Source organism: Gobio gobio, assembly GCF_949357685.1.
Source record: "Gobio gobio genome assembly, chromosome: 1".
Lineage (NCBI taxonomy): Eukaryota > Metazoa > Chordata > Actinopteri > Cypriniformes > Gobionidae > Gobio > Gobio gobio.
Genome location: NC_137097.1, coordinates 36,059,545 through 36,085,971, shown reverse-complemented (window position 1 = coordinate 36,085,971; position 26,427 = coordinate 36,059,545). Strand labels below are relative to the sequence as shown.

Below are 26,427 nucleotides of genomic sequence, written 5' to 3'. Positions count from 1 at the left end.
GGGGGCGCGGTCTTGTTGCTGTCCCACGTGGAGAAGCGGACGGTCGCGTGGAGAAAAGGAACTGTTGCGTTGAGTGTGTTTATCGCCATGTCGTCGAGACGCTGTTATTTTCATCCAGGAGTCAAATCACCTTTGTTTGGCTTTCCCAGGGACGCTGTAGAGATTATTGAACGCATTCATCTCTCCGTTAAGAGGCGTGACCTTTCCAACATGCGCTAAGCTGCTGTCGAATCACAACACAGGAACTGCTGGCACGTGCGCTAAGCTGCGGTCGAATTACAACACGGTAAGCGCTGGCACAATCAGAACTCGTTACGTATTTCTGAAGGAGGGACTTCATAGAAAGAGGAAATCACCAGCCGTTTTTAGGACAGTGGAAACAGCGGTACACAGATAAGTACATTGTGTGAAAAATACTGTGTTTTTTTACACGCGAAACATGAACACATGTTATATTGCACACTGTAAACACAATCAAAGCTTCAAAAAAACACGAAGAACGGGACCTTTAAGACTTAGAGAATATGTTCTTACTGATTGAGCAATGCGGTTTGTAAGAATATGTTTAAGTAACCACAAATGCTTGATAAAGAGTTCAAACCAACACTTTTACTTACCATTGCAAATATTTGCTGTTGCTGCTTCCGGTCTTCTCTGTTACTTCTCCATGAACAAGAATGGGCTGACTGAGTCCGAAAGGCCCTTTTGTTCTTTCCAGGTAAAAAAAAAAGAGAGAGAGAAAAAAAGTCACAATATATAATACATACATTATATACAGTAAAAAGTACTATTACATTACAATATTTGGATTTAACATTAAAAGGCATTTAAAGCATGGTAAGTGTTGTGTTTACTGTCTATTTACAACAAACATCACATTCAAACTACCAATACTGTGGTAAAAGCATTGCAAGTGTTGTTTTTATTGTGCTTCTACTACAAATTCCACGTTGGAACTACACTAGTAGTTATTATTAAATATTAATAATATGATATAAAAATATGAAATATGTTTAAAGGTCTATAGCACGTCACGTGACAGTGTTTAATCACCCTAAGGTGTGTTGATTTAGAAAGCAAAGAAATGTGAAGCCTGAGTGGAGATGAAAGATATAATGCAGTGACTGAACATAATCTGATCAATAACAACAAGCAGAAAATACTTTATATCAAACATTAGGACATTTATGACTACTCACCAACACGTGGGACACGTGAACTGATGCCAAACATCGCGATGTGTTCTGAACGAGACTTCTTCAGCGCGATTTCATGACGCCGAGGGGTAAGCCCATAGAGATGTATACGTAGATACCCCATTAGCGACTGTTTCTATGGCGACGCGTCGACGTGACTGGAGCAGTCGAATGAGGCATCTACGCATACACATCTATGGGTTAAACTGCAGCCGGCCTGTGACCGTGACGCCTTCATTGTGATGCCGGGGCGCGTCTTTTCTTCACACAAATCAATCGTTTGACCTCGGAACAGTTGGAATACTTGAACTTTTTCAATAAAGTGTGTCCGTTGTCTGTAATATTCTGTGTTTTATATCATATAACGCACATGGGCAGGTTTAGGGGCGGGGTTTGGCTACTGTTTGTGTCTGAATAGCGTAAATAAAAATAAATAAATGTAAACAAAACTATGCTGGCTGATTAAATTGAGAATCATACTCCAACATGTCATAATGGAAAAATGATAACCCAATAAATAACTTCATCATGATAACATTCACGTGTTGATAGCAGCGTCCATAGCAACCAAAACGTTACAGTTTCACATTTTTCTGGAGAGATCTGAAAAATCTTCGCAACAACGAGCAAGCGAGTGATTATGTACATTCACTGAGTGAATATTATGAAAATAAAATATATGTTTCTCGCTAGAAATGTAATCAAAACTTATTTTTATGCAGAAACTAACTCAAAATACTGATTTTTTCCACTAAAAATGAGAGAAATATCCGCCATGTTTTTTGTTCTCACGGCTGGAATCTTGAGAGTCACGTGACTTGGACGCAAAACAAGAGGAAAAGAATAGGCAAAAAAAAATGTTACAGTCATACAATTCAAGGTCCATTATTGTAACCCCTCTACGTTTTGCACTTTGGACCAATGTAGTCAGGGTACGTTTTTATATGAGACTGGGTTGACTATCTCTATTACGGAATCAGGGTACTTGGTGTAACACTGTAGGGAGTAAAGTCTCTAAACATTTGTTTTTAGATAAAATTGATTTAATTAATGATAAATGCAGTAACCAATCGATTAGATCTCTTTTTGTTAATATCTCTTCTCCTCCATGTAAATATGTTTGGGTTAATGTTTCCTTCATTTGAGTGGGAACATCTTTGGGGTGTTCTTAATCGGTATTGTGTAACAGATAAAACCAAAGAAGTGTCATTTAAAATTGCTCATAGAATATATCCTGTGAAAGAAACATTAGAGCGTTTTCGTCTGGATATTGATTACAATTGCTCTTTTTGTAATTGTGAAAAAGAATCTATTGTGCATTTATTTTTTGAATGTGCCTGTTCATCTTTCTTTTGGTATGAGATGTCACAATTTCTAAGTGCTAAAATGAATTGCAACCTAGTCTTAAATGTGTCCTCTGTTTTACTTCATTCGCATGAATTTGACTTTTCCAAAAGAATGATATATATTGTTGATTTGTTTTTGATAATGGGAAAATTTTTCATTCATCAATCTAAATGGAATAACTCGAAACCCAATTTTACTCATTTTCAAACAGTCTTTAAAGGTTATTTAGAATCTATAAAGTTTTCAAAAAACCGAAAAGCCCAAAAAACTGTGTATTTGCTAAATTAATTTAACATGTTTGTGATGCCCTGTTAATTTTGTTTTTATTTTTTGTTTTTTTATTTTAACAATTGTTCTTTCATTGTATACTTGAAAAATGTGTAAATGTGTGGAATTGTGTTGCTATTGAATTCTGTAATTTTGAATGTATAATAAAAAAAATAAATAAAAAAAATAAAAAAAGTCTCCCGTACTGTGTACCTTGACCTCCGCTGTGATTGGCTCATACACAAACTTTAAGAAATAAAATAAATTCACAAAACATTTGTGTAACTTTTTCTTCCTATTCTTACAGGCATATTTAAAGCATTTTAACATACATTATTACCCAACAAATAATTAACATTTTAAATGATGTATTCAGTAAACCATGAACATTACCCAATAGGTTTTTCTCTCATAGAGCAAAATCATAACTTTATTGCTGGTCAAGGAATCGTAACTTTTTTTTTTTTTTTTACCTTAAATTGTATTTATTAAACTATGAAATGATTTATTCAAACGTGTATATCTTATACTAATGAATATATTTCAACAGGGTTACAACCAATCCCAGTTTAAATCCCCATAACTAAATCAGAGTTAGACCAACTGTGCAGCATGTCTGTAAGCAATGAAACTGCCTCATTGGAAGCAGAAGGACATCTGATCCTCGAGAGGAGCCCCGAAGGATACGGATGGTGCACACCTCATAAATGGCCCACCACGTTACAACGGCAGCTCTACTGGCTGCGAAGTGCGGGAGGAGTGAGGTTTCCCCGGGGGTAGGTTGCCCCAGGTAAGCGCGCTCACCGTCACCCTCAAATCACCCACGCTACTGCCAGAAGTTAGCCTCTTTGGAGGATTAGATCTAGGCAGAGGCGTGGGGACTCCACCCTTTGCGAGATGGAGTCTCGACCGTAACTCCGAGATGGTCACGTTCCCGCAGTGAGAACATGAATCATCCACCAGTGCTGCCTCAGCGTGCTGAACGCCCAAACACGAGATACAGCGCTGGTGACCATCCCTCGGTGACAGATAACCACCGCATCCAGAAACACACAGATAGAATATCATCTTGAAAAAGACGCAAGCTCTATCTGTGTAGCTCTTTTAGAAGGACGCTCTCCTTGGTGCTGAAGCACACAGGGGGAACGGTCGCGGCTTGAGCCCTGCATTTCAGCCAATTTTCACGTCATACCTCACATGCGGGCCGGGCTTCGGGCCTGTAATAGGCTTCTCCTTCGTTCTATATTTTAGAAATTCATTAATGAAAATAAATGATGAGATGTGCTGCGCTGCGCTGCGTTGGTGGATAGGCTACAACACGAGACCATGCTACCGCGACTCTCGAGACTGGCTCGCACAGTGTTTAGAGTCCGCGACCGCCGCAGCAGTGAGCGCTCCTGCAGCACAGCTGCAAGAGTGTCACAAACACCGGTGAAGATTCCACCATCGGCCACCAGAGGTCTCACTCACCTGAATACTACTTTATTCGGACTCCATTTCCCAAGCACCTAGAGTCTGAGACTGATTACTGCACACCTGATCCCAATTACACTGACTAAATATTCACTCATCACACACACACACACACACACACTCATTGCGAAGTCTTGTTTGCCCCGGCTGCATTTCTAAGCGTTTATCCCCTGTTATTGATCTGCCTGTGTTTTGACTCTGCCTTGGACTATCGTTTCTGACCCTGTGCTGCCTTCCCTTTGTTATCTGTGTTTGCCTGGACTTTGTACATCGACTGTTTGCGGCCTGCCCCGAACTTTGCCTGTTATGACCACGTTTTCTGCTGCCTTTGATATTGCTGTTCGCCCTGGTTTACCGACCCATGCCTGTTTATACTGTGAGTTTGAGTTCTTTTAATAAAATGCGCATGGATCCCAATCGACCTGAGTCTTTGTTACAAAGAGTTATGGCCTTTTTACACCTGCTCACCTTACTAGTTTTCTCTGATCAGATATATATCCGATTGTTAAAAGTCCAGGAGAAAAGGACTTCCGAAAATCTTTAGAGACAAATTTATATCTGATCACTCAAATAAAACAATTCAGAAGGTGGTCTGGGACGCATTTCAGACGAAACTGGACAACTGTAAATGCATCTGGTTGTTTAAATCACATATTTAAATCTTACTCCTGGCAAATTGTCAAAAAATAAACGTGTTAGAGCATGTTATAGGCTGTATGACATGTTGTAGTCAGATATGACGACGCTACTGCAGCACGAATCGCCGCAAATGAGTAGGCAAGCCAACAAGCGAACGGCCACAAGTGAAACTTAAAATAGGCTAAGTCTTAGATACTCAAAAACAGATTAATCTTTATTAAAACTAATGAGACTAAAGTACTTTACCAGTGCTTAGGTCGCTTTTTCTCTTATTGCAGTCATTGATCTTGAAATTAGCTGATGATCAATAAAATGAAGCTCATATCTGTTGCTTTCATTGACGTGTCGTGAACTCCAGGGTATTGAATATCATATTTATATTCTGTATGTATCTGACACGTTACACGCACGGGAGAGTGTCAAAGCTTACACTGGCAGACAAACGAGCGGGTGTGTCGACGACAACGGTAAGTTACCAGGGCTGTCTGCATGCCCCATAAAAGGCCAGAGTAAAACATTTTAATATTCCCTTTGCCCTTCAGTATGTACATGTTTGCCACTTTTTGTGCTTGGTAGATCAGCTATGCCACCCAAGAAGAAAAAAGGGGACATACAAAGCTTTTTCATAAAGCAGAGTGTAGGCAAAATAGCTAACATTAGCCACACAATCTAGCAGCGGTAGTGGAGATTCTACTGTGGAAAATAGTTTTAACTGGTGGTATATGTTACCCAGGATATTGTTAACTTACAACTAAACCTAGCTTCTGTAATCTTTCAACCAAGGTTAGGAGTATTGATTAGGGGTGTTCAGCATGTATAGTCACATAGAAGTCGCGCTCATGATAGAATGCTACGTTACCAAGTCACTGAATTATTATTATTATTTTTTTTGCATAAATCTGTTAATCAAACTCAGTCCTGATCAAAACTACTTAATGTTAAAAAAAGCAGGATTTTTACTCTTTAATTGCCAAGTTCATAAATGATGTCACTGGTTTGAGAAAAAACACACAAAATGACTTATTTTCAATATAAAAAGTGATTGTGGATGTAATAGATGTGCTGATTACCTGGGATGTTAAACCACGCCCATTTGTATGTACGTGAGTTCTCTGTATGCGTTTGAGCATTCAGTAAAGAAGTGAACATGCAAAGCATGTGTCTGTCGTTCACCTCTCCAATCTGGCTTCAGAACATAATATATTACAGTGGACTGAATATTTTTTTTAACATTTTATCACATTCTTGGACATGTGAAAGATTAGTAACTACATTGGCTCTGATGCATCGTTAGGTTTTGTGCAGCATCAGATTAAAATTTTTTCTCCCTCATTTATATGCTGTGATACTCCATATAAAAGCCAGAAACTAAGCTATTTAATTGCACAGGCCTATCTAAAGGGTTAATGGTAGCTTTCCTGTAGCTCAAACAGTAGAGCATAGCGCTAGCAACGCCAAGGTCATGGGTTCGATTCCCAGGGAAAGCAAGAACTAACAAATATGTAAAATGTGTACCTTGAATGCAATGTAAGTCGCTTTGGATAAAAGCGTCTGCCAAATGCATAAATGTAAATGTAAATGTAAATGTAATGGTGCCACCTGGGCCCGGTTTTTCAAAAGTAATCCACTAGGATTTTGGATAACGGATTGGATCAAATCTTGAAAATGTGTTTTTCAGAAGAAAAAACGGATTACATAATCGGATTAGATCACGTAATCCAATCTTGGTTTTGATCCGGATCAAACCTTTAGTTTGGGTTTTTCAGAACTTTTTTGTAGGATTTGGTCACAAATCACTTTGATCCAAAAAATCTGGATTAAACTGATCCCATCAGAAGGGTGGATTCAGCGTGGATTTCATGCCCAAAATGTAATGAAAACTTTAAAAAGGTATCAATAATACTATATTTGGATCATGCAGTCTCTTACAAGATATCCTATTTATTCATAAGGTTTTAATTTTATTTGTTCATCCGTCAGGCTACAGTGATTAGGTAAGCTTTAACGTATTCAGCCTTTCAGTATAGGCCTACAGCAAAGTAGAAAGAGTTTGGCCTCATAAAATAATCCCCCAAACAGCTGTCAAAATTGAGCAAAAACAATACATTTTATTCTATCACTAATTGATATACATATTCATCACAATTGAAAATATTTTTGTTTTTAGAATATTTATTAGTGATGCATGCAATTATTACAGAATAACCAAAAAAATGCAAAGAATGGAAATCACTGATTTTTGAAATGTTAGTTTTTTTTGTTGTTTTTTAAATGTGTGTGTTTTCATTTCAAATAAAAATAAACTTATATTGACCCCACACTGGCTATTCTACTTGTTGCTCTTTACATATCTATAGTTCTACATTGTGATTTCCTATCCTGTTTGAGCACTGTTTATCCAGCACTGTTTATCCAGCACTGTTTATCCAGCACTGTTTATCCAGCACTGTTTATCCAGATTTGGTGATCCTGAAAAGTTCCTATCCGGATCAGATTGATCCAATCCGATGTTGCTTTAAAAAACTGGCTCCAAAAGTAAGCTGGATTACGTGATCATGGATCGCAAAAAAAGGATTACTAAATCCGGATCAATTTTATCCAGATTAAACCTTTTGAAAAACCGGGCCCTGGTGATCAACAGTAAAAAATTACACATTCGACCTCTTCCCAACAGGGAAAACTTGTGGAGCAAAATAATGAACCAAAATACTCTTTAATTGCCAAGTTCATAAATGATTTTCAAAAACTGATTTGGGGAAAAAACACACATAAAAGTACTATTGTCAATATAAAAAGTGATTGTGGACTGGATATTTTATTGACCTTTTATCACAGTCTTGGGCATGTCAAAGATTGTAACAACATTGGCTTTGATGCATTGTTAGTTGTTGTGCAGCATTGAGATTTTAATGTTTTCTCCCTCATTTACTGTTCGTGGCTTTTTTTGCCCCATTGACTTCCAATATAACAACGTTTTTTGATTGCAAAGCCATGACACCATATAATCATGCATTCTGATTGTTGGTGGTTTTCCCTGTTGAGAAGAGGTTGAATGTGTAATTTTTACTGTTGATCACCAGGTGGCACCATTAACCCTTTAGATAGGCCTGTGCAAAAAAAAATTAGTCATTTTATGTGTGTTTTTTCCCCAAATCAGTTTTTGAAAATCATTTATGAACTTGGCAATTAAAGAGTATTTTGGTTAATTATTTTGCTCCACAAGTTCTCAAAGTCTACCTCCTTGCAACAGTGTTTTCTGTAAGTATCAATAGGCTACAAACGTACATCGTAAATTATGTTTGTTAATAAACCGTATGGGTGTTCACAATTTCACATGTATTATGAGTGTGAGTATATGTTTGAGGTACTGGAGGGCAAATAGTGTTTATAATAGAAAAGGGTTATTTTATTTATTTACTTTTATTGTTTTGCTCCACAAGTTCCACAAGGAGTAATTCCTTGTGACAGTATTTTTGTTAGTGTAAATACTACTGTACATAATAATTTGGTAGTAAAACGTTTGGTTGTTCAGCATTAAACAGTCTCAGGTGTTTTGTTGTTGTTGTTGTTGTTTTTTTTGAGTGCATTTTTGAGATTATACAGTTATACTAGCTCTTTAGGGACAATATACAGGATGGTGTATCAGTCAGGATACAATATAATGGGATGAAGTAGATTCACTTCTGTATAGTGATATTCTGTATTGCCAACAGTCTGAAATAACAAAGGAAATCGCCCATAAGGCTCTGGTATCTTACAACAAAAGAATTCCAATTACAGCTAAACATTAATAAAATAATTATAATTAATAAAATACAAATAAAAAAAATATAGAGCCTCATAAATTCATAGACGTATTAATTCCTAAACTATGGTGCATTTCCATACTCAGTAACATAAATAATAGACTATATAATCTGGGCAAACCTGGTGGGATGTACCGACCAAAGCTGAGACCAAACCTACGCCCTTTAGCAGCAGCCTGCCTCAGCTTGTCAAAAATGCTTTTTTACTATGGTGGTGATAGTAAACACTTAAATTAACATTGTGATATGCTTGAAGTGTTTATATCTATGGATTTTATGATAGGCAAGACAAATCAAGTGTTGATTTGAGAGGCGAAATTGATCAAACATGTGGTTAACTCACTGTCGGCCAGCGGCCGCTTGGTCGTCACTTTAAAAAACAAAAACTTTAACAATATTTAATATTTCATAGGAATATTGATATACTGTATATAGGTCCTTTCACTACAGAGGACAAAAGTCTGTTCATGGGTCCCAGAAGGATAGTATTATCAGGAAACTGAAGCTGTTCTGGAAAGAAAGGGAACACAAATGAGTGACCCTTCTTAATTTCCTTTTTCTTAAGAATATTTCATGACTGAACAAGTCAGTCATGTTCTTCAGAATTATATGCAACTGACACATGGAGATAGTAACGGTGTCGTTTCCAAAAACTTGCACTTTGACACCCCTTTTTAAAAGCTTGCATTTTCGGCCCCCAAAATGTTGTTGTCGTGTAAATGAACGGCCAAAAAAAGTTTCAGTTTTAAGCTGAAAATGGTGTCGTGTAAATGGCCCCTAAAGTCTTTGAAAACCAAGTCCCAGAAAACACAAAATATTTTACAACTTTTCTCAACATTGTATTTGAGTTACAATGAATGTTTTATTTCTGGCCAAAGGGTGAATTCAGGGTGATTGGGACACTTTTTCCAAGTCATCTCGATGGCAAAAAGTGCCCCAATCACCCTGAAATCACCCTACCTTGTATCTATTTGTTCAGACCAAGACAGCATATTGTCAATATTTGGATATACAGGACTAAAATTAAAACTACATATTTTTATCTGTCATCATTTTAACAATAGGATTACACGCTCATTTTAAATAATTGCCATACATGCAAGATCGTAAACTATTCACTTTATTATTAAAATAATTAGCTATATCTAAAGGTTTAGTAATAAATCGTCCATCATTTCCCACACAAACTTGAAAGTTATTTGTCTTCCTACCAGGGCCGTGCAGAGAGTTCTTCAGGGGCAGGGGCTCAAATGTAAAAAAGGGGCAATATGTAAATATATATATATATATATAATATTTTTGATTAAATAAATGCAGGCAATATATATATATATATCCTTATGCTCATCAAGCCTGCATTTATTTAATCAAAAATACAGAAAAAAAACAGTAGCCTAATATTATGAAATAAGGCTTGATGAACATAAGAGACTTTCATAATGCTGCATAATATTCAAAAATGGTAATATAATAAAGTCCTTTCACGTAACCATTTCGCCTGCCTACACTTCACATAATAGGCCTGTATAGGTGCCGGTGGCACGTGGGGTTTGTTAACTTTGATAGTTTCATGAAATAGTAAACGGTGTATCAATATACATAAATACAAGTGAATTTCACACTTACCATTAATGCGACTTTTGCTGCTGCTGCATGGTTTTGTGCAGGGATTTGTTTGTTAAAAACCATTTAGTCAGTGATGCAATTTATAAAATGAGACAAACCGCAGGAAATCGTTCCACAAACGTTAGTTCGTCTGTCCATGTCATTTTCAACCGATTTCTGAATAAGAACAGAAAATGACCGCTTCACATCGCCCAATGGAATTTGAACTTGCTTTGCCAGATCACGATTGGTTGGTGTATATACATGACAAACGGGCATTGGTGAATTGCGTAATACTTTAAAATATATAATATATATATTTGTAATTAAATCAACACATTAGCTTTGATTATGGATGCAAAAAAAAAATATTGGTTTACTTTTTTCCCGTAAGGCCACACACTCTCTGAAAGGACCATATTTGGCTCGAGAGCCGCTTCCGAACAGTGGAAAATCAGCTGTCAATCAAAACGCACGCGACCCATAGCAACGCGTTACGGCAACGCCTCAACAGAAATTGTCCGCCTTTTGAGCCGTTCGTTACCATTGTATACATTGTCATGTTATAATAATTACATTTATTTCGTTTTATTGACCACGATATTATCATTGATATTTGTCTGAGAGGGGCACTTTTGATTCATTTTGAAAAAGGGCAGGGGCTCGAGCACCAAAGCCCCCCCCCCCCTCTGCACGTGCCTGCTTCCTACACATTAAAACTTAATATTGACAGCACACCTGTCAGTTGCACGTAATTCTGGAGAACATGACTGACTTGTTCAGACATTACATATTCTTAAGAAAAATATATTGTATTTGTCTTCCTACACATTTAAACTTAATATTGAAAGCACACCTGTCAGTTGCACATAATTCTGAAGAACATAACTGACTTCAAAGATAAGAAAGTTATCAAGAAGTGTCACTCATTTTTGTTCCCTTTTTTTCCTCTGTAGTGACTAACATGTTGCCCCAATAACACATTCATATGCAAATTAGATACAGTGTATAGATACATTGTATTGAATGGGTCTACCCAAAGTATGGCCATTTTACCCACATATTGCATAAAGTAAATGGTATATCAATTAATTCTGCTATATCTATCATATGTTGAGAATCATCTTTAAACAATGTTTGGTTAAAAAAAATACAGAGACCAAAAAATTTATTGGTGAATGAAAAGAAAAATCCCATGGTTTTTGCCTATAGATTTTGCCTATTTTAATTTTTTAAACAACTGAGTCCAGGTGTCCACTACAGAAAATATGAATAAAATACATTCAAAAATGCTTTTCCCAATTGTTTCTTATGCTCTAAACAATGTAATGACATGAACATAGGCCTGTAATTGAACTAACACCGCTTTCTCCAATATTTTGGACATGAAAGGAAGGTCAGAGATTGGTTGGCTGTATCTGGATTTGGGGTCTTTAAAATTGGAGTAATTGTTGCATGTTTAAGGCGATCAGGGACCATTCTAGTGCTCAGACTCTGCACCAACAGTGTTTACAACTTGCTTTAAAAAGTGAGCTGGCATGACATCATGAGGACAGACAGTGGGTCTTAAATGTTCAATGATATTTTGCAAGTAGGAAGAGTAATAGGATCAAAGGAGGACCAAGTAGCAGAGCTCACGGTGAATGGATGTCAGAATTGGAATGCAAATGTTGGGGTCTCAACCTAAACACTTTCTCAACAAAGAATGTTAAAAAAAAAATTCCACATGTAGTTTCAGACACATGAGTAAAAACAGAATCAACAGTATTGTGGGACTATGGTAATTATTATTGATGATCACTGACAAATGTTTATATTTTGCTGACTTGACTGCTTTATGAAATACTGAGCGAGAGTCCCTCATACAGGTAAGTTCGTAAGAAACCTGCATTTTATCCTTAAGCCATTTGCATTGATATCTCCTACAAGTTTGTCTGAGTGAGCGAATCGAGTCATTTAACCATGTTTGAGGTTTTTTCCTCAGCCGCTTGGCCTTCATAGGAGCAATGTAATTTAAGATGTTAGGACAGGTATTGTTAAAGGAACAGAGGTACTCATCAGCATTTGGGCCGGGGACATGAACTGCTGCATAAGATGAAGCAAACTCTTCATCTGTGTTCACTGTGAAGTGACGAGGCCACCGGGCTGGCGAGGCTATGACACCAGGTCGACCAGGAAAGGTGGCAGTAAATAAAACAGATTTGTGGGCAGAAAGGACAGTATAACCAATTTCAATATCCGAAATAGAAATTCCAGGAGTAAAAACCAGATCCAAAGTGTGACCTTGGATATGTGTTGGTCCCTGCACCCACTGTGTAAAATGTAGTCAGTAGGGTTACAGAAATCCCTGGGAAATGCCTTTGTGGAGCAGCAAATATGAATATTAAAGTCACCCAGTAACAAAAATCGTTTCAAACTTTGTTACTACACCACCCAGAAAGTTTGCAAACTCATTTAAAAACACACAATTTGACTTTGGAGGTCTATATATAATCAAACAGAACAGGATCAGCAGCCATTTCCATTTGAAACATTTGTAGCTCAAAACAATTGTATTCCTCCAATGGGGTGATTAGGCCATGGTAATTGTCTTTAAAAACTGCCGCTAGACCCCTTCCATGACCAGACATCCCAGAGGTGCTAATAAAAGTACAATTTGGAGGGACAAGGTCAGTAAATAGACTTAGGTCGCCATCTTTTGTCCAAGTTTCAGTCATGAAAATAAAGTCCAGATAATGTGAGGTAAAATAGTCTTATTAAGCAACGACCGAACATTCAGCAATGCCACCCTGATCCACAAACAGGTTCTATTCCACGGTTGAGCGAGCGATGAAACTGAGCGTTTACTCAGTCGTGTCATATCCGGGAAAAAGAGTACTGCGAAGACCTGTCGAAAACCCTGGGGACAATAGGACAAATCCATCGATAAGAGACATCCTGAATGCGCCAAATAGCTCGGCAGCCACGATATCCCAATGTAGATTTCAGTCAAATTGCAAGACCGCTCCGCTTGCCACAATGCCTATGCGTTTCCTCATGGGGTAACAAGAGGCCGTCAACACAGGTGGTCGGGGATATCCGACAGGAACAGTGGAGGATATGAACAAGAGACATCCGAGACACCATAGTTCCATTCCCAGAGTCCAAAACGGAGTTTCTAATCTCTATCAGAGACCGCCAGTCGTATATAAGTGTCTCTGAGACTGAGCCATAATAAGCTAAAACTAAAAAGCAACCAGGAGCAACAGACGGCATGCTAAACACAGCGGCAACATTTTCTTTTTCCATGTTACGTTACAATGCAATTTATTATGGCTAGAATATTTGCGTGTATTGGGTATTTATTTATTCAGGAGTATATTTACACATTCTGGGAGAATGGAGCAGACTTTATTCAAATGAAATCACTGAACAAAAGCGTTTAATTGATTTGCCCTTTGGCCTTCATTTTGCAATAATTCTTCCTCAGAACTTCGCCTTAGAATTTTTTTCCAGAACTCTTATCTTAAGAATAGTTTCTCCATGACTGAACCAGTGAGTCATGTTCTTCAGGATTACCGGTGTGTGTTCGGTGGAGTAGCTGAGTCGACTATATAAGTGAGAGCCATGTGAAGGTTCTTTACAGATCTGCTCTGCTATCGTCGGTGAAACAGCTGTGACTTCTACAACATTTTCTGGTGAGGTGATGATTTATTCATCTGGAGAAAATCTAGATAACTTGACAACAACCATTTAACAGCTATATGTAAAAACTTATATTTATATATATATATATATATATATATATATATATATAAATGAATAAATGTTGCCATTGTATTAATACTTTTGAAGGGCTTGTAACATTAGATCTAAAACATGTTATTTCATAACAAAAACACTGGTGAGCCAATAAATAAAGTTAGTACTAAAATGTAGAAATAGCATGCATGTCAGACTTTATAAATGAAACAATATATCAGAATGTATATCAATTCCTAATCAAATAAGAAAAGTAATAATTGACTATTGTTTTTGTTTGTTTGTTTTGCTTCTACAGTGCCAAAAATACAGAAGAAAACAAAATGGCAAATGCACAGCAAATAACAAAGCTCAATGTCTCCACCTGTAAGGATGAAGAGGAAGTACTCGGAGCTCAAGGTTATCAGCTCATCAATGTGAACCTCAATCAAGGTACTTGTGGAAACCAGGTCTTTTTTTGGTACAAGAAAGAGTGTGGCAACAGACCTGTGACCAGGATCGAGTTTTCATTCAGTGAGAGGATGAAAAATGGTCTGGCTGAAGCTGGGTATGAGCCGGTCAACAAGGATCTGAATGCAGGAGTTTCTGGAGATCACATCTTTCTGTGGTACTTCTACGGCAGCACTGAATATGACATTCCTATTGTGGACCTCAAGGTAAGCATAGAAGCCAAAGAAGAACCTGCTCTTATGCAAGATGGATGGGAGAGACTGGGCTGTGATCTGAACCGTAATGCAGGAGGAAACTTCATCTACCTGTGGGTGAAGAGAGAGAAGCCGAGCCACATACAAGATATCAAAGCAACTGCTGACTTGTATTCTGACAAGCAAATGTTTGAACTGGGCTACACTCGTGTGGGTGAACACACCAATCGTGGCGCTTGTGGTGAACAGGTCTTCCTCTGGTATCGCCGCACAACCAATAAGAAACAGGCTCTCACTGCTCTTAACATATCCACCACCCGCCAGGAGGCCTCAAATTTGATGAATGAAGGCTATAAAATGCTCCCTGTTAATCTCAATAAAGGAACCCGTGGAAACGATGTCTACGCATGGAGCAAGAAAGAAGGATGTGAATCGCAGATCCAAGCCATGGTTCTGCTGATCAACTCTAAAGCCTGGAATGAGTATCAGAAAGCTGGTTTCAACTTCATCAACAAAAATCTGAACGATGGCAACAGCGGCTGGATAATTTACATGGCCTATAACTAAACACACAGAATCATGCTGCCATCACATGATCTTTTTCAGTTATCTAATTGGCAGCACTTTATGGCAACTGTTAGCAAAATTATTTCTAACTAATTGTTTTTATGTCATTCTTTAAAGCATTTTGTGACTGTGGCTGTTGTAATGCACTCAATCATTTTTCATTTTCAAATAAATAAAGTCAACTTTAACCACAACAAATGCTTTGGTTATGTTTTTACACATGTCTTTGGGATAGGGGGGAGTGGGGTAAGATGAGCCAGTGGGTAAGTTGACTCACCCCCTTTATCTTTGTAATGGTATCTTTTGTGACATATATTTTGAAACCACCCATTGTTTCTGCCAGACTGTGAAAATGAGAAGCACAAGGGATGAGTGGAAGGCACCCATTTACCTTAAAAACTTTACTTTAAATTGTCAAAGTAAAATTTTTGCATAACAGATGTAATGGCTGTTGCATCAAAGCAAATTTGTCCAGGTCTAAAATATTCATGATCCATATTATTGATTTAGCAATGTATAAAACCATGCAAATCATTTAGCCAAACATTAGCCTGAATTGGTAAGCTAGCTAGTTTTGTCCAAAATGGCAGCTATGGGGCAAATGTTCTGGGGTAAACTGAGCCAACGTTTAAACTTTTAAACTCCCTAATGGCCTAACATGTTCGACATTGTAGAAAAACTTACATGCCAAGAATCTTTTGACTAAAATGTTTATTTGTTTCAATGACATTTATTCATTCATTCTAATTCAGTTTTTTATTTTATTAAATTTTTATTTAATTTTACTCAACAAACTCTGTTTAGTCTGTTTTTGGGAAGGTTACAACTATGGTGTTCAACATATTGTTTCAGAAATGCAAACAATTAAAGAATTTCAACTTCATTTGGTTGGTTTTATGTTGTTTAAGTTAGCTGTAAGTAAATAAATATGACTATTTGTGAAAGGAAATTTGATCATTTTTAAAACACATTCAATTATCAAATTATATTTACAATTTCACATGGGTTTGATTCAGATTCAATTAGATGGTCCGTTTACACCCAGATGGTGCAACTTACCCATTGACTTGGATCAACTTACCCCTAGCATGGGGTAAATTGAGCCACATGAACACTTCTTTATAAGAAGCCATATTTTTAGAACCCTTTGTCATAGATGTATTCGGATCATTTTAAATGATAGCAAACCTCCTGAGTACCACGTAAGTAAAAAATGGCGCATCTTACCCCACTCTCCCCTACATCTAGCAAAACGTTACACTGCATGCACTGTCCCCTCATTATCAGGGTCATAATACCCTCACACTAAAGAAATTCAATATTATCAATACAAATGAATGCAAAGGTTTTTTGTCTTGATTGATGCACATTCCAAAAAAGTATGATAGTATCACCAGGAAAGCTGTTTTAAAAAAAAGAGCTTCTTCATTGTTAGGTACCTGATGGTAGTATATTAGGTGTTTTTGTTGCTTTATCCACACACACTTCACCAAAAATTATATATAAAAGGCAAAAAAAGATAGGACTCGCTTCAGCCAATAACAGACGGGTCTGACTCGTGTAGTGGAAATTAATTTTGCTTTATGCAGAAGTATTTACTTTATATTATGTATGTGTTTGCATAACAACAGACAGGAAAATTACTGTGTATGTGTGCCATCTCATGTGTCAGACAAGACAAACTGAAATTGTGTTTGCTACAAGAGGTGTTAAAAGTCTAATAGACATTGTGCTGATTCGTAGAAGTGGCTCCTCTATCCTGAGCCTAGAGAATGAGAGATGGTTTTGCCTCCTTATATGGTACATATCTTCAAATCCTATTTTGCATAACGGGAACACAGCAGGAACACACAGAAGAACAACAAATCAAGAACAAGAAAACGGGAACAACACAGACCGAAACTCTGGATTTACCAGCACAATTAACTTTTTGTTGTGCAAAGCATAGCATAGGCTACAAAATAAATGATGTTATTCAAATATTGTAAGGTGGTTGTATGAACTACGTGGAAGAACGTTTAAAGGTGCAAAATCAAAATTGATCAGCTCCGTGATGGATTGTGGAAAGTGCGTGTAACCTATTGGAAAGCCAGTAATTATAGTTGGTTGGAGTTGGAGTAAAATAACAAAATTATAGTTTTTAAGTAGAAATAAAATGTATGTAAAGAGATACAGTAAAGTAAAAATAGCTTAAAAGTGCACAACTCTTCTTAAGTGTAGAAAGCTACGTTTTGCAAACTATTGGAAAGCCTGTATGAGTCATTAGTTGGGTTAGTAAAATAACGAAATTATAATTTTAAAGTAGAAAATAATATTTATGTAAGACAAGGCAAGTTTATTTGTACAGCACATTTCATACACAGTGGCAATTCAAAGTGCTTTACACAGAAATTAAGTTAAAATAGTCATAAGTGAATTAAATAAAAATATATATAGTATAACAGTTATAATAGGAATTAAAAGAGAATATTAATACAAAAAATAAAAAATAAAAATAAAAAATATTAAAAAGCATGATTAAAACTAAAAAAATAAAACGGTTAAATTGAAACACATAATTAAAGTTCAAGCAGTTCGGACAAAGCACAGCTCATTCAGTAAATGCATAAGATAAGGTGCAATCAGTCGGACGTACAGTGGCACAGCTCATTCAGTAAATGCACAGCTAAACAGATGTGTTTTAGTCTGGATTTGAAAGTGGCTACTGTTGGAGCACATCTGATCTGTTCAGGAAGCTGGTTCCAGCTACGGCTGGCATAATGGCTAAAAGCAGACTCTCCTTGCTTTGAGTGAACTCTTGGTATTTCTAATTGACTTGATCCTGATGATCTGAGTGATCTGTTGGGTTTGTACTTTATCAGCATATCTGCAATATATTGAGGTCCGAGGTCATTGAGTGATTTATATACAAGTAATAGCACTTTAAAATCGATCCTAAATGTAACTGGAAGCCAGTGTAAAGACCTGAGGACTGGTGTGAGATATTTGGTGTCATATTTTCTGGTTCTGCTCAGAATCCTGGCAGCAGCGTTCTGTATGAGCTGCAGCTGTCTAATGGTCTTTTTGGGAAGGCCAGTGAGAAGACCATTACAATAGTCCACCCAGCTGGTGATAAAAGCATGAACGAGTTTCTCTAAGTCTTGCCTGTAAACAAAGCATCTAATTCTTGCTATATTTTTCAGATGATAGTAAGCTGATTTAGTTATTGCTTTGACAAACTCAGGTCTGACTCCAAAATCACACCAAGAATCCTGACTTGTTTTTTTTATTTTAGACCTTTAGCCTCAAGATATGTGTTCACCTTGAGAATTTCATCTTTGTTTCCAAATGTAGTGATTTCAGTTTTGTCTTTGTTTAACTGAAGAAAGTTTTGGCACATCCAACTGTTAACTTCATCAGTGCATTTACATAGAGAGTCAATGGGGCTGTAGTCATTAGGTGATAGGGCTAAGTAGATCTGGGTGTCGTCAGCATAGCTGTGGTAAGCCATTTTGTTATTTTTCATTATTTGGCTCAGTGGCAGCATGTATAGGTTGAATAGGAGTGGTGCAAGAATTGACCCTTGTGGGACTCCGCAAGTCATGGATGTCCACTCAGACTTATGGTCATCTATACTCACATAATAACCTCTCTCTTCTAAGTATGACCTGAACCATTTGAGGACCATTCCAGAAAGCCCAACCCAATTTTCTAGCCTGTCAAGAAGTATGTTGTGGTCAACAGTGTCGAATGCAGAACTGAGGTTGAGTAGTACCAGAATTGATGTTTTGCCTGTATCTGTATTGAGGCGAATATCATTTATTATCTTTATGAGCGCTGTCTCTGTGCTGTGATGCGGTCGGAATCCAGATTGAAAATTGTCAAAGTATCCGTTTGAGTTCAAGAATTTGTGACCAGGTATGACAAGTAGGGACACAAGTCGGCAGCACGAATTCCGAGAAAAACTTGGTGATTTTTTCAGAATCTGTTAGTTGAGATCATGAAGAAGCCTCTCCGTGTTTGAGATAGCAGTATTGGTATATTTAAAAGCGTACATTTTGAGGTTGAAATCGGCTTGTTTTTTCGGATATTCTAGCACGCTGTAGGGGCGTGTCATTGTCTGTGTGTATTTCCATACTGGATAAGCCGGCTTTTGTTTCTGCCCACGTCCTCCAAGGGAAGCGTGGCTACTTATGCAGCGCTGGCCGGCTCTAACGTTAGCTGATCAACATTCAATGAAGATGGACGCAGCTAAGATTATCGCAGACGAGCTGAACCGTGGCTGTTACACCGAAAATGTTTTGAAGTTCTTCTTCGACAAGCCGGATGCTTATGAACAAGCGCTCACTGATTCTGAAGACGATCTGAGTGACGACGAAAGCGGCACAATAAGACTGAATAATATTCCTAATCTACAACTGAGCGAAGATGAAGACGAAGACGAGGAAGAATGTATCGGACTGGTGTCAGACGAGTTGGACCATAAGATATCAGAGGCTATATCTATAGTAACATTTGATGGGGATAAAGACAGAGAAATGGAGAAAATCCGTAACTTTGACTGTAAATGCTACACGAGGAGAAAAGAGAACTCTCTGCAAGGGAGACAGTCATGTAGCCAGAAGCTTTCTCCAGACATTATGTACAACATACGGCTGGATTCTTCAGCTGCGGAAAAAGAGTGGCAGGACATGCAAATTATTGGACATTTAGAGGCAAACAGACGCACAGTGCAAACTTCGGAGATGGTTACATCCACAAAGAAAACCCCGACAAAGAGAAAGTGTGCCCGAACGACTTATTTCATTGGAGGCAACGAGATCTGCACGAATACTTTTCTGTTTCTTATGGGGTGAGTTTCCATAAACATCAAAGTTTGTCGTTTTGTGTTCATTCCCAAGAATCTCATGTTTAGACCTTCCCATACCTTTTGTAAAACCAGCTCCACAGCACTGTGGAACCAACTTCTCCCACACATCAAAAGTTGCCGGCCGCGCACAGATCTCTGCTGGCAGTGCCAAAGCAATAACGAGCAGCTGATACGAAGTGCAAACCTCCCAGATGATAGAAAGTCTGCAGCAGTAAAGAAGCAACAAGATCATCTTTCCCTTGTGCAGAAAGAGAGGGCTGTGTACAACGACATGACTGCTGCCTGCAGAAAGATTCGCTCTGGCTCTAACCTGTGTTTTGGACCGTCCCTACCAGCAAGCAAGAAGATTAGGATGCATTACAGTTTTGATTTTGCTCAGCAGGTAATATTTCACACACATTTACATTTACTTTAATAAGCAGCCTGATAATAGCGCAAATGCAGAATAGCATCAATATAGTAATTTTTATCTTTATTAGACAGTTATGAATAGACACAAATTTCATTCTAATCTAAGTTCCCTCTGTCTCCTACAGTTACACTTTCCCTCAAACCCTCTTCAGCCAGGACCAATGTACTTCCTGACCCCACGGAAATGTGGCCTATTTGGTTTTTCCTGTGAAGGGCTGCAGAAACGGGTGAGTTACCTGATTGATGAAGGCATGTCATCTACTAAGGGAAGCAATGAAGTCATCAGCTACATGCATCATTTCTTCTGCAACATTGGAGTTGGAGAAACAGAGGTGGACCTTCATTGTGACAACTGCAGTGGGCAGAACAAGAACAACTTCATGCTCTGGTACCTTGCCTGGCGGGTTGGACACAAGCTTCACGATCAAATTGAAATCCACTTCCTTATTGCTGGCCACACCAAGTTTTCCTCACACTGTGGCTTTGGACTCATCAAGCAAGCCTACATGAAGACAAGAGTCAACACTTTGGCAGACATCGCTGAGGTACTTTAACTTTACTTTGCTTTAATGACTTCAGTGCTGTTTTCTGTTCTGCTTCAATGGAACATTTAACTGAAGATCTTTTTTTTTTTTTTCCTCTTCTTTTTTTTTTGTTCATCAGGTTGTGGAAAACAGCTCTCCTGTGAGTCACCTCAATATCCCACAGCTTGTTGGAACGGCAGAGGGCAAAGTTTTAGTCCAGACTTTTGACTGGCAGCAGCATCTGACTCGCCACTTCCGTAGACTACCACAGATCAAGAGTTATCAGCACTTCAGGTACTTATTGAAACTTTCACATTGTGTACATACAATATAAATAACATAGCAACAACATACACATGACAGTTTTATTTAAAAAAATGAGTTTATTGAATTAGATTAGGAACCAGTGCAGCGTCGTAAGTTTTGCCCGAGGAGAGAGCTCACGGCACGGAAAACATATACTTTACATAACGTTAGGTTATCATTTGCTTCAGCTTTGGTGCTAAAACTGAGGTAAACCTAACGTTTTATTTTTAAAAATATAAAATTAAGATTTTGTTTATCGAGCATATTAAGCTTACATTAGGACGACGTTAGTTAACGTTAGTAAATTAACGTTGGCCACTAGTTGCGGAAATAACGTCGTTAACAAGCAAAGTTTACATTAACATTAAGTCAAGTAACTTGGCTAATGAGATATCTGTCAGGGTGTAGTTAACGTTGGTCACTGGAAAGTCTTTTTTGTTACCTTCTCAAATTTTACATTTGGATTGACATGATTTATTTTACACTTTAGATAAGAATACCAGGAGCCTGCCTGTGCTGTGCGACACTGGAACTCATACAACGGTAAGTAACATTACCCCTCTTTGTTTCTCCACATATTACTGTTAATTCAATGTTTTTCTTGTATGTTTTAGTCAGGTCTGTTTAACTGAATCACAAAATTATTTAGTTTTCCACTTCTTTTTAGCTGTAACTAGCCATGTACCATGTTTTTTCATAAATTATATTATACTAAAATAATCCAAAACTGTGTTTGTCAAGGACTGACAGGATATAATTTTATCTTCTGGAATTTAAGCAGTCCTGGACAGTTTTTGGATGATTTTGGCAGATGAAATATAATCAATGAAAAAAACATGGCAAAACTTTAGAATAATGTTGCTCACGTGCAAACCATTTCTGAACACAAAAGAAGATGAAAAATGTTTGTAACTTAACAGATTGAGGCACCATTCACTTCTATAGTAATTTTTTCCTACTATGGAAGTGAATGGTGCCTCAAAATTGTCTGGTTACAAACATTCTTTAAAAGGTTTAGAACAACTTGAGGGCGAGTAAATTACAGAATTAACTTTTTTAACAGTGAACTATCCGTTTAATGACGGACCATTATTCTAAAGTGTTACCAAAAACATTTAAAGCAAAGGCACTAAGTGTGAAGAAATCTAAAATATCTTTATTCTCTCAATTAATTTTCTCTTGCTTAAAGTTTTTTCCGTGAGGAAAAACCCAGAGGAGGGAACAAGATGCACCACCAAAACTGGAGTGAGTCGGAAGACCAGGGAAGTTGTGAACAGGAAGACAACTGTAATCAACAACAGAGTGTCATCCTTCCTTCGCCACCTAATGGAGTTTGAATGGAAAAACTTGGACTTGGTGATACACTTTTTTAATATGATATGTAATGTACACAGACACTTACGCGTCATTCACACAGGGCGTCATGTCGGTTATTAATTTTGTCTGACTTGAGACAGCGCCGACGCCACGTGACAGTGACGTATGGCATCAAAGTACCGCGAGAGCGATTCGAGAGCAGCCGCTAATACAGCCGGTGCAGTTTCTCTAGAGCAATTGCAGAGACTTTGATGATGACACAGCTGTTCCACGATTGGCCAGATTCTCCGCATGACAGCGAACACATGTGTTTCGTGTTTATTCTAAAACTTCAGTTCCTCTAATGCGCACAAATCTGTTTTTTATAACAGTTAAACCTCTTTTCGTGTAGTCGCGATGTTACATTGTCATGTTTATCAAAATAAAACTAATGAAAAATGTAGACCCCCACTTCATTGATAGTGTAGGCTTGTATGTTAACTTTATTCTTGTACAAACACACGCTGTGTTAAGCAGTGCATAAAGTATTACATGACAATAATGTCTCTGAAACATCTGTGTATTGACAAATATTGCATTTATTTCACTTCAGCTGATAAAGTATGCAAACACAGCGCGAGCGTCACTGCGGGAAGCAGAAAGTGTCCGACTTCACGTCTCCGTTTGCAGCTCCTCCCCGCCTGCACGCGGCTACTCTCGCCGATTGGTTGCATCCGGCCACAGCTGATGTCGAACACACCTTTCAACTTCTGCCGCTTGCAACGCGAGTGAAGCGACGCGACGGAACCCACAATTCAGTTCAGCAATGCATGACGTCACCCATTCAAAGTAAATGAGAAGCGTTAATGCCGGTGCCCCGTGTGAATGCAGCATTAAGTTTGAGGATACCTAACTAAAGCTAATGCAGTATCCATCCTGCAATAAAAGGTTAAATTTTTTTTTTGATCAAATAGTTTGTGAAATCATGTTGAGGTGATTCAGTAATATTACTTTTTTGTAGCATGTAGTTTGTGCTGCTACTATTATGTACTGACAGTTTTCTTTAGTTTTTTACTCTATATAAATTTTGTTAAGCTAAATAACAGAGACACCTCTCTAATATGCAATCAGGTTCAGCATCACTACAAAGTACATTCTTCAAAATATTCATAGCATTGAATCACCAGCTAAAACAAAAACTGAACATTTCATTTCACATCTTCATGAAGGCATTGCAGGACTGGATTAAACTAGACAGCATACGTTTAGCTAGGTGTACCTCAAAGTGTTAACTATGTATAAAATACTATTTTACCATTATGATGAATTGTAATGGGATTATTATTTTGTATTAAATTCCAACAGTGTAAAAAGTTTGTGTATACTCAAATTGTATGACTAACTTCATATCATTCTTATCTAGAGGGACTTCTTGCCATAATGGAGCAGAATCCTGGTTCCTGTTTGAAATCATCAAATGTGCAAGATGGCACAGATCGGTACAGACATGAAACTTGTGTATACTTTCAGAATTCATTTGCTCTTTATGTTTATATTTTATTCATGTATATGTGTATTTTGCACCAAAGTTACAGTATTCTACCAACTATCTTCTGCAGCGTTTTTAAAATTGTAGCTCAAACAATAGTGTGGGGTGCTAGCAAGGTCATGGGTTCAATTCCCAGGGAAAGCAAGAACTGACAAAATGTAAAATGTGTATCTTGAATGCAATGCAAGTCGCTGTGGATGAAAGCGTCTGCCAAATGCATAAATGTAAATGTAAATAAAATGTAAAATAAGTGACATTGAATGCACTCTGATTACTTTTATACATGATTTTCTGAAAATAAGATTTGATTCGAGGATGTTTTAAAGTGAACTTTTTCCACACATTTACATGTTTAAGTTAAAGCCCTTACAATGTTTTAAATAAAGAATTTTATATTTCCTAATAATTGTGTCTGTTTGGATTACTTCTGTAGGATAAATTAATGTAAAGTATTAATGATTGAATAGGATTAGGATTAATGCACTGTTAACCAAGATGTAACATGTAGTTACTGTAAACTGAAATGCGGTTATTGTACTGTAAATCTCAAATACAGTAACTTACTGGCAACAGTGTTGCCAGTAAGTTACTGTAAAATCTCTTATAAATGTCTAACAGTGAGGCCAAACAAAAAATGGTACCTTTACTCAATGTGAATGTAACCTCACGTGCACAAGATCAAAGGCGTCAGCAGCAGAAGACAGGACGAGAGGATTTGCATTGAAGAAAAGACAGGAAGAGAAGATTCACATGGTAGACGATCTCAGCAAAGTCCACAACTCGATAACGCTATCCGGCTCCGTCAGGGTCTTTGATCATCGTCAGTCTCCACACAGGCTTTACTTATCGAGGTCGCTGGCCGCTAGCTTGTCAGCAAAGTCCATGCAAAACGTAACCACTAAATCAGCGGCTAACTTAAACTTATATCTGTCTTACTGTAATGAGTTTACCACTCACACAGACAGAAATATCACCATTAACGATTGGTATAAGAGTCCTCATTGAACACTGTCACTCATCTCGTGCGTGCATTGCATTCACCGCTACCGTGTTTTCCTTTTCGCGCAAAACCCCTGCGTTCGTCTCCCGTATACTGTGGGTAGAGGGCCAAGATGGCGGTAGGTGAAGACGCTCTTTTTTAAGTGGAGTTGCATTTTCCGGTTTTTACCCTTCTAACATTATTTTTTATTATGAACTGACGACAAACAATATATTTGATGAACTTTGTGTCTAATTGTTGAACTCTATCTACTTTTACGCCGTGTATATCAAGAAGTTTTAACTGAACTGAACTGAGTTGGCCTTTACCTTAGCCATGGCGGGGAAAGGAGAAAAGCGTGAACAAAGTGAAGTAACGTTACATTCCTACGCACAGGTTACTAAGGCGGAGAAGAGCAAGATCGATGGTTCTAGTAGCCCCGCGAGTAAGAAAAAAAAGGAGTTTTCATTGATTGATTTGTTTAACTTAATTAACGAGAGATCGGACAGAATTGAATCAAAAGTCTCCGAAAATGCTGTGCTCGTCGAAGATTTGCGGGAGAAAGTGGACTGCATATACAACGAAGTGGGCGGCTTTCGCATTGAAATGGACGTTCTCAAACAGAAACATGAAGCTTATGAACAGAAAATTGCTAAATTAGAAGAGAGACTGTCCGACGCGGAACGTTATGGAAGGAGGTGGAATTTACGACTCTACGGGCTGTCGGAGAATAGCAAAGAGGACGTCAAGGCCAGAGTGAAGGAGGTGTGTCGTGCCGTTGTTCCAGCTTTCAACACAAGCACAGTGGATGTGGCTCATCGACTGGGCAGGCTTAATAGTTATAACCAGCAAGCGAGGCCTGTGATCATTCGATTCATTTCACGATCTGAGAAAGATATTCTCTGGAGAGCAGCAAAAAACAGCGAATATTTGAAGACTAGCAAGTTGCAATTCAAGGAGGATTTGACGCCCGCTGACAGAGCAGCGAGACAAAGTCTGTGGCCAGAAGTGGAGCGCGCAAGAAAAGCTGGGAAAACGGCGTATTTTGTTGGAGCGAAGGCGTATGTGGATGGGATCCAGATTTGACCAAAAGGTGATAAAATGGAGATCTGATGAATTCACTGTTTTAGTATCCAGAAGAGAGGAAAAAAAATGAAAACTGAAACCTTGAAACAGTTGATGTGACCCTTTAATGGAAAAGAAAAAAAAGATTGAACTATTAAAACTA

General features: G+C 37.8%; 2 protein-coding genes across 2 annotated transcripts in view; one reads left to right on the top strand and one right to left on the bottom strand.

The window, feature by feature from the left end:
• Positions 1–26,427, bottom strand: part of LOC307121520 (uncharacterized protein) — a gene marked incomplete at its 5' end in the record, with an annotated part of 69,346 nt that overhangs the window by 8,619 nt on the left and 34,300 nt on the right. The gene's annotated exons all lie outside the window — the stretch shown is intronic.
• Positions 19,436–24,623, top strand: LOC307136861 (uncharacterized protein). The gene is made up of 7 exons (XM_079834179.1): positions 19,436–20,116; positions 20,207–20,516; positions 20,671–21,090; positions 21,209–21,363; positions 21,866–21,918; positions 22,565–22,731; positions 24,095–24,623. Exons 1-5 carry the CDS (start codon positions 19,458–19,460, stop codon positions 21,867–21,869), a joined length of 1,548 nt encoding a protein of 515 aa, XP_079690305.1. The 5' UTR covers positions 19,436–19,457; the 3' UTR covers positions 21,870–21,918; positions 22,565–22,731; positions 24,095–24,623.

What these genes read in the sequence shown, in the direction of transcription:
- LOC307136861 (XM_079834179.1), top strand. Translation starts at nt 19,458, where the DNA reads ATGCAGCGCTGGCCGGCTCTAACGTTAGCTGATCAACATTCAATGAAG. An exon ending in ACTTTTCTGTTTCTTATGGG is followed by an intron (nt 20,117 to 20,206) that starts GTGAGTTTCCAT and finishes TTGTAAAACCAG; the next exon opens with CTCCACAGCACTGTGGAACC. An exon ending in CTTTGGCAGACATCGCTGAG is followed by an intron (nt 21,091 to 21,208) that starts GTACTTTAACTT and finishes TTTGTTCATCAG; the next exon opens with GTTGTGGAAAACAGCTCTCC.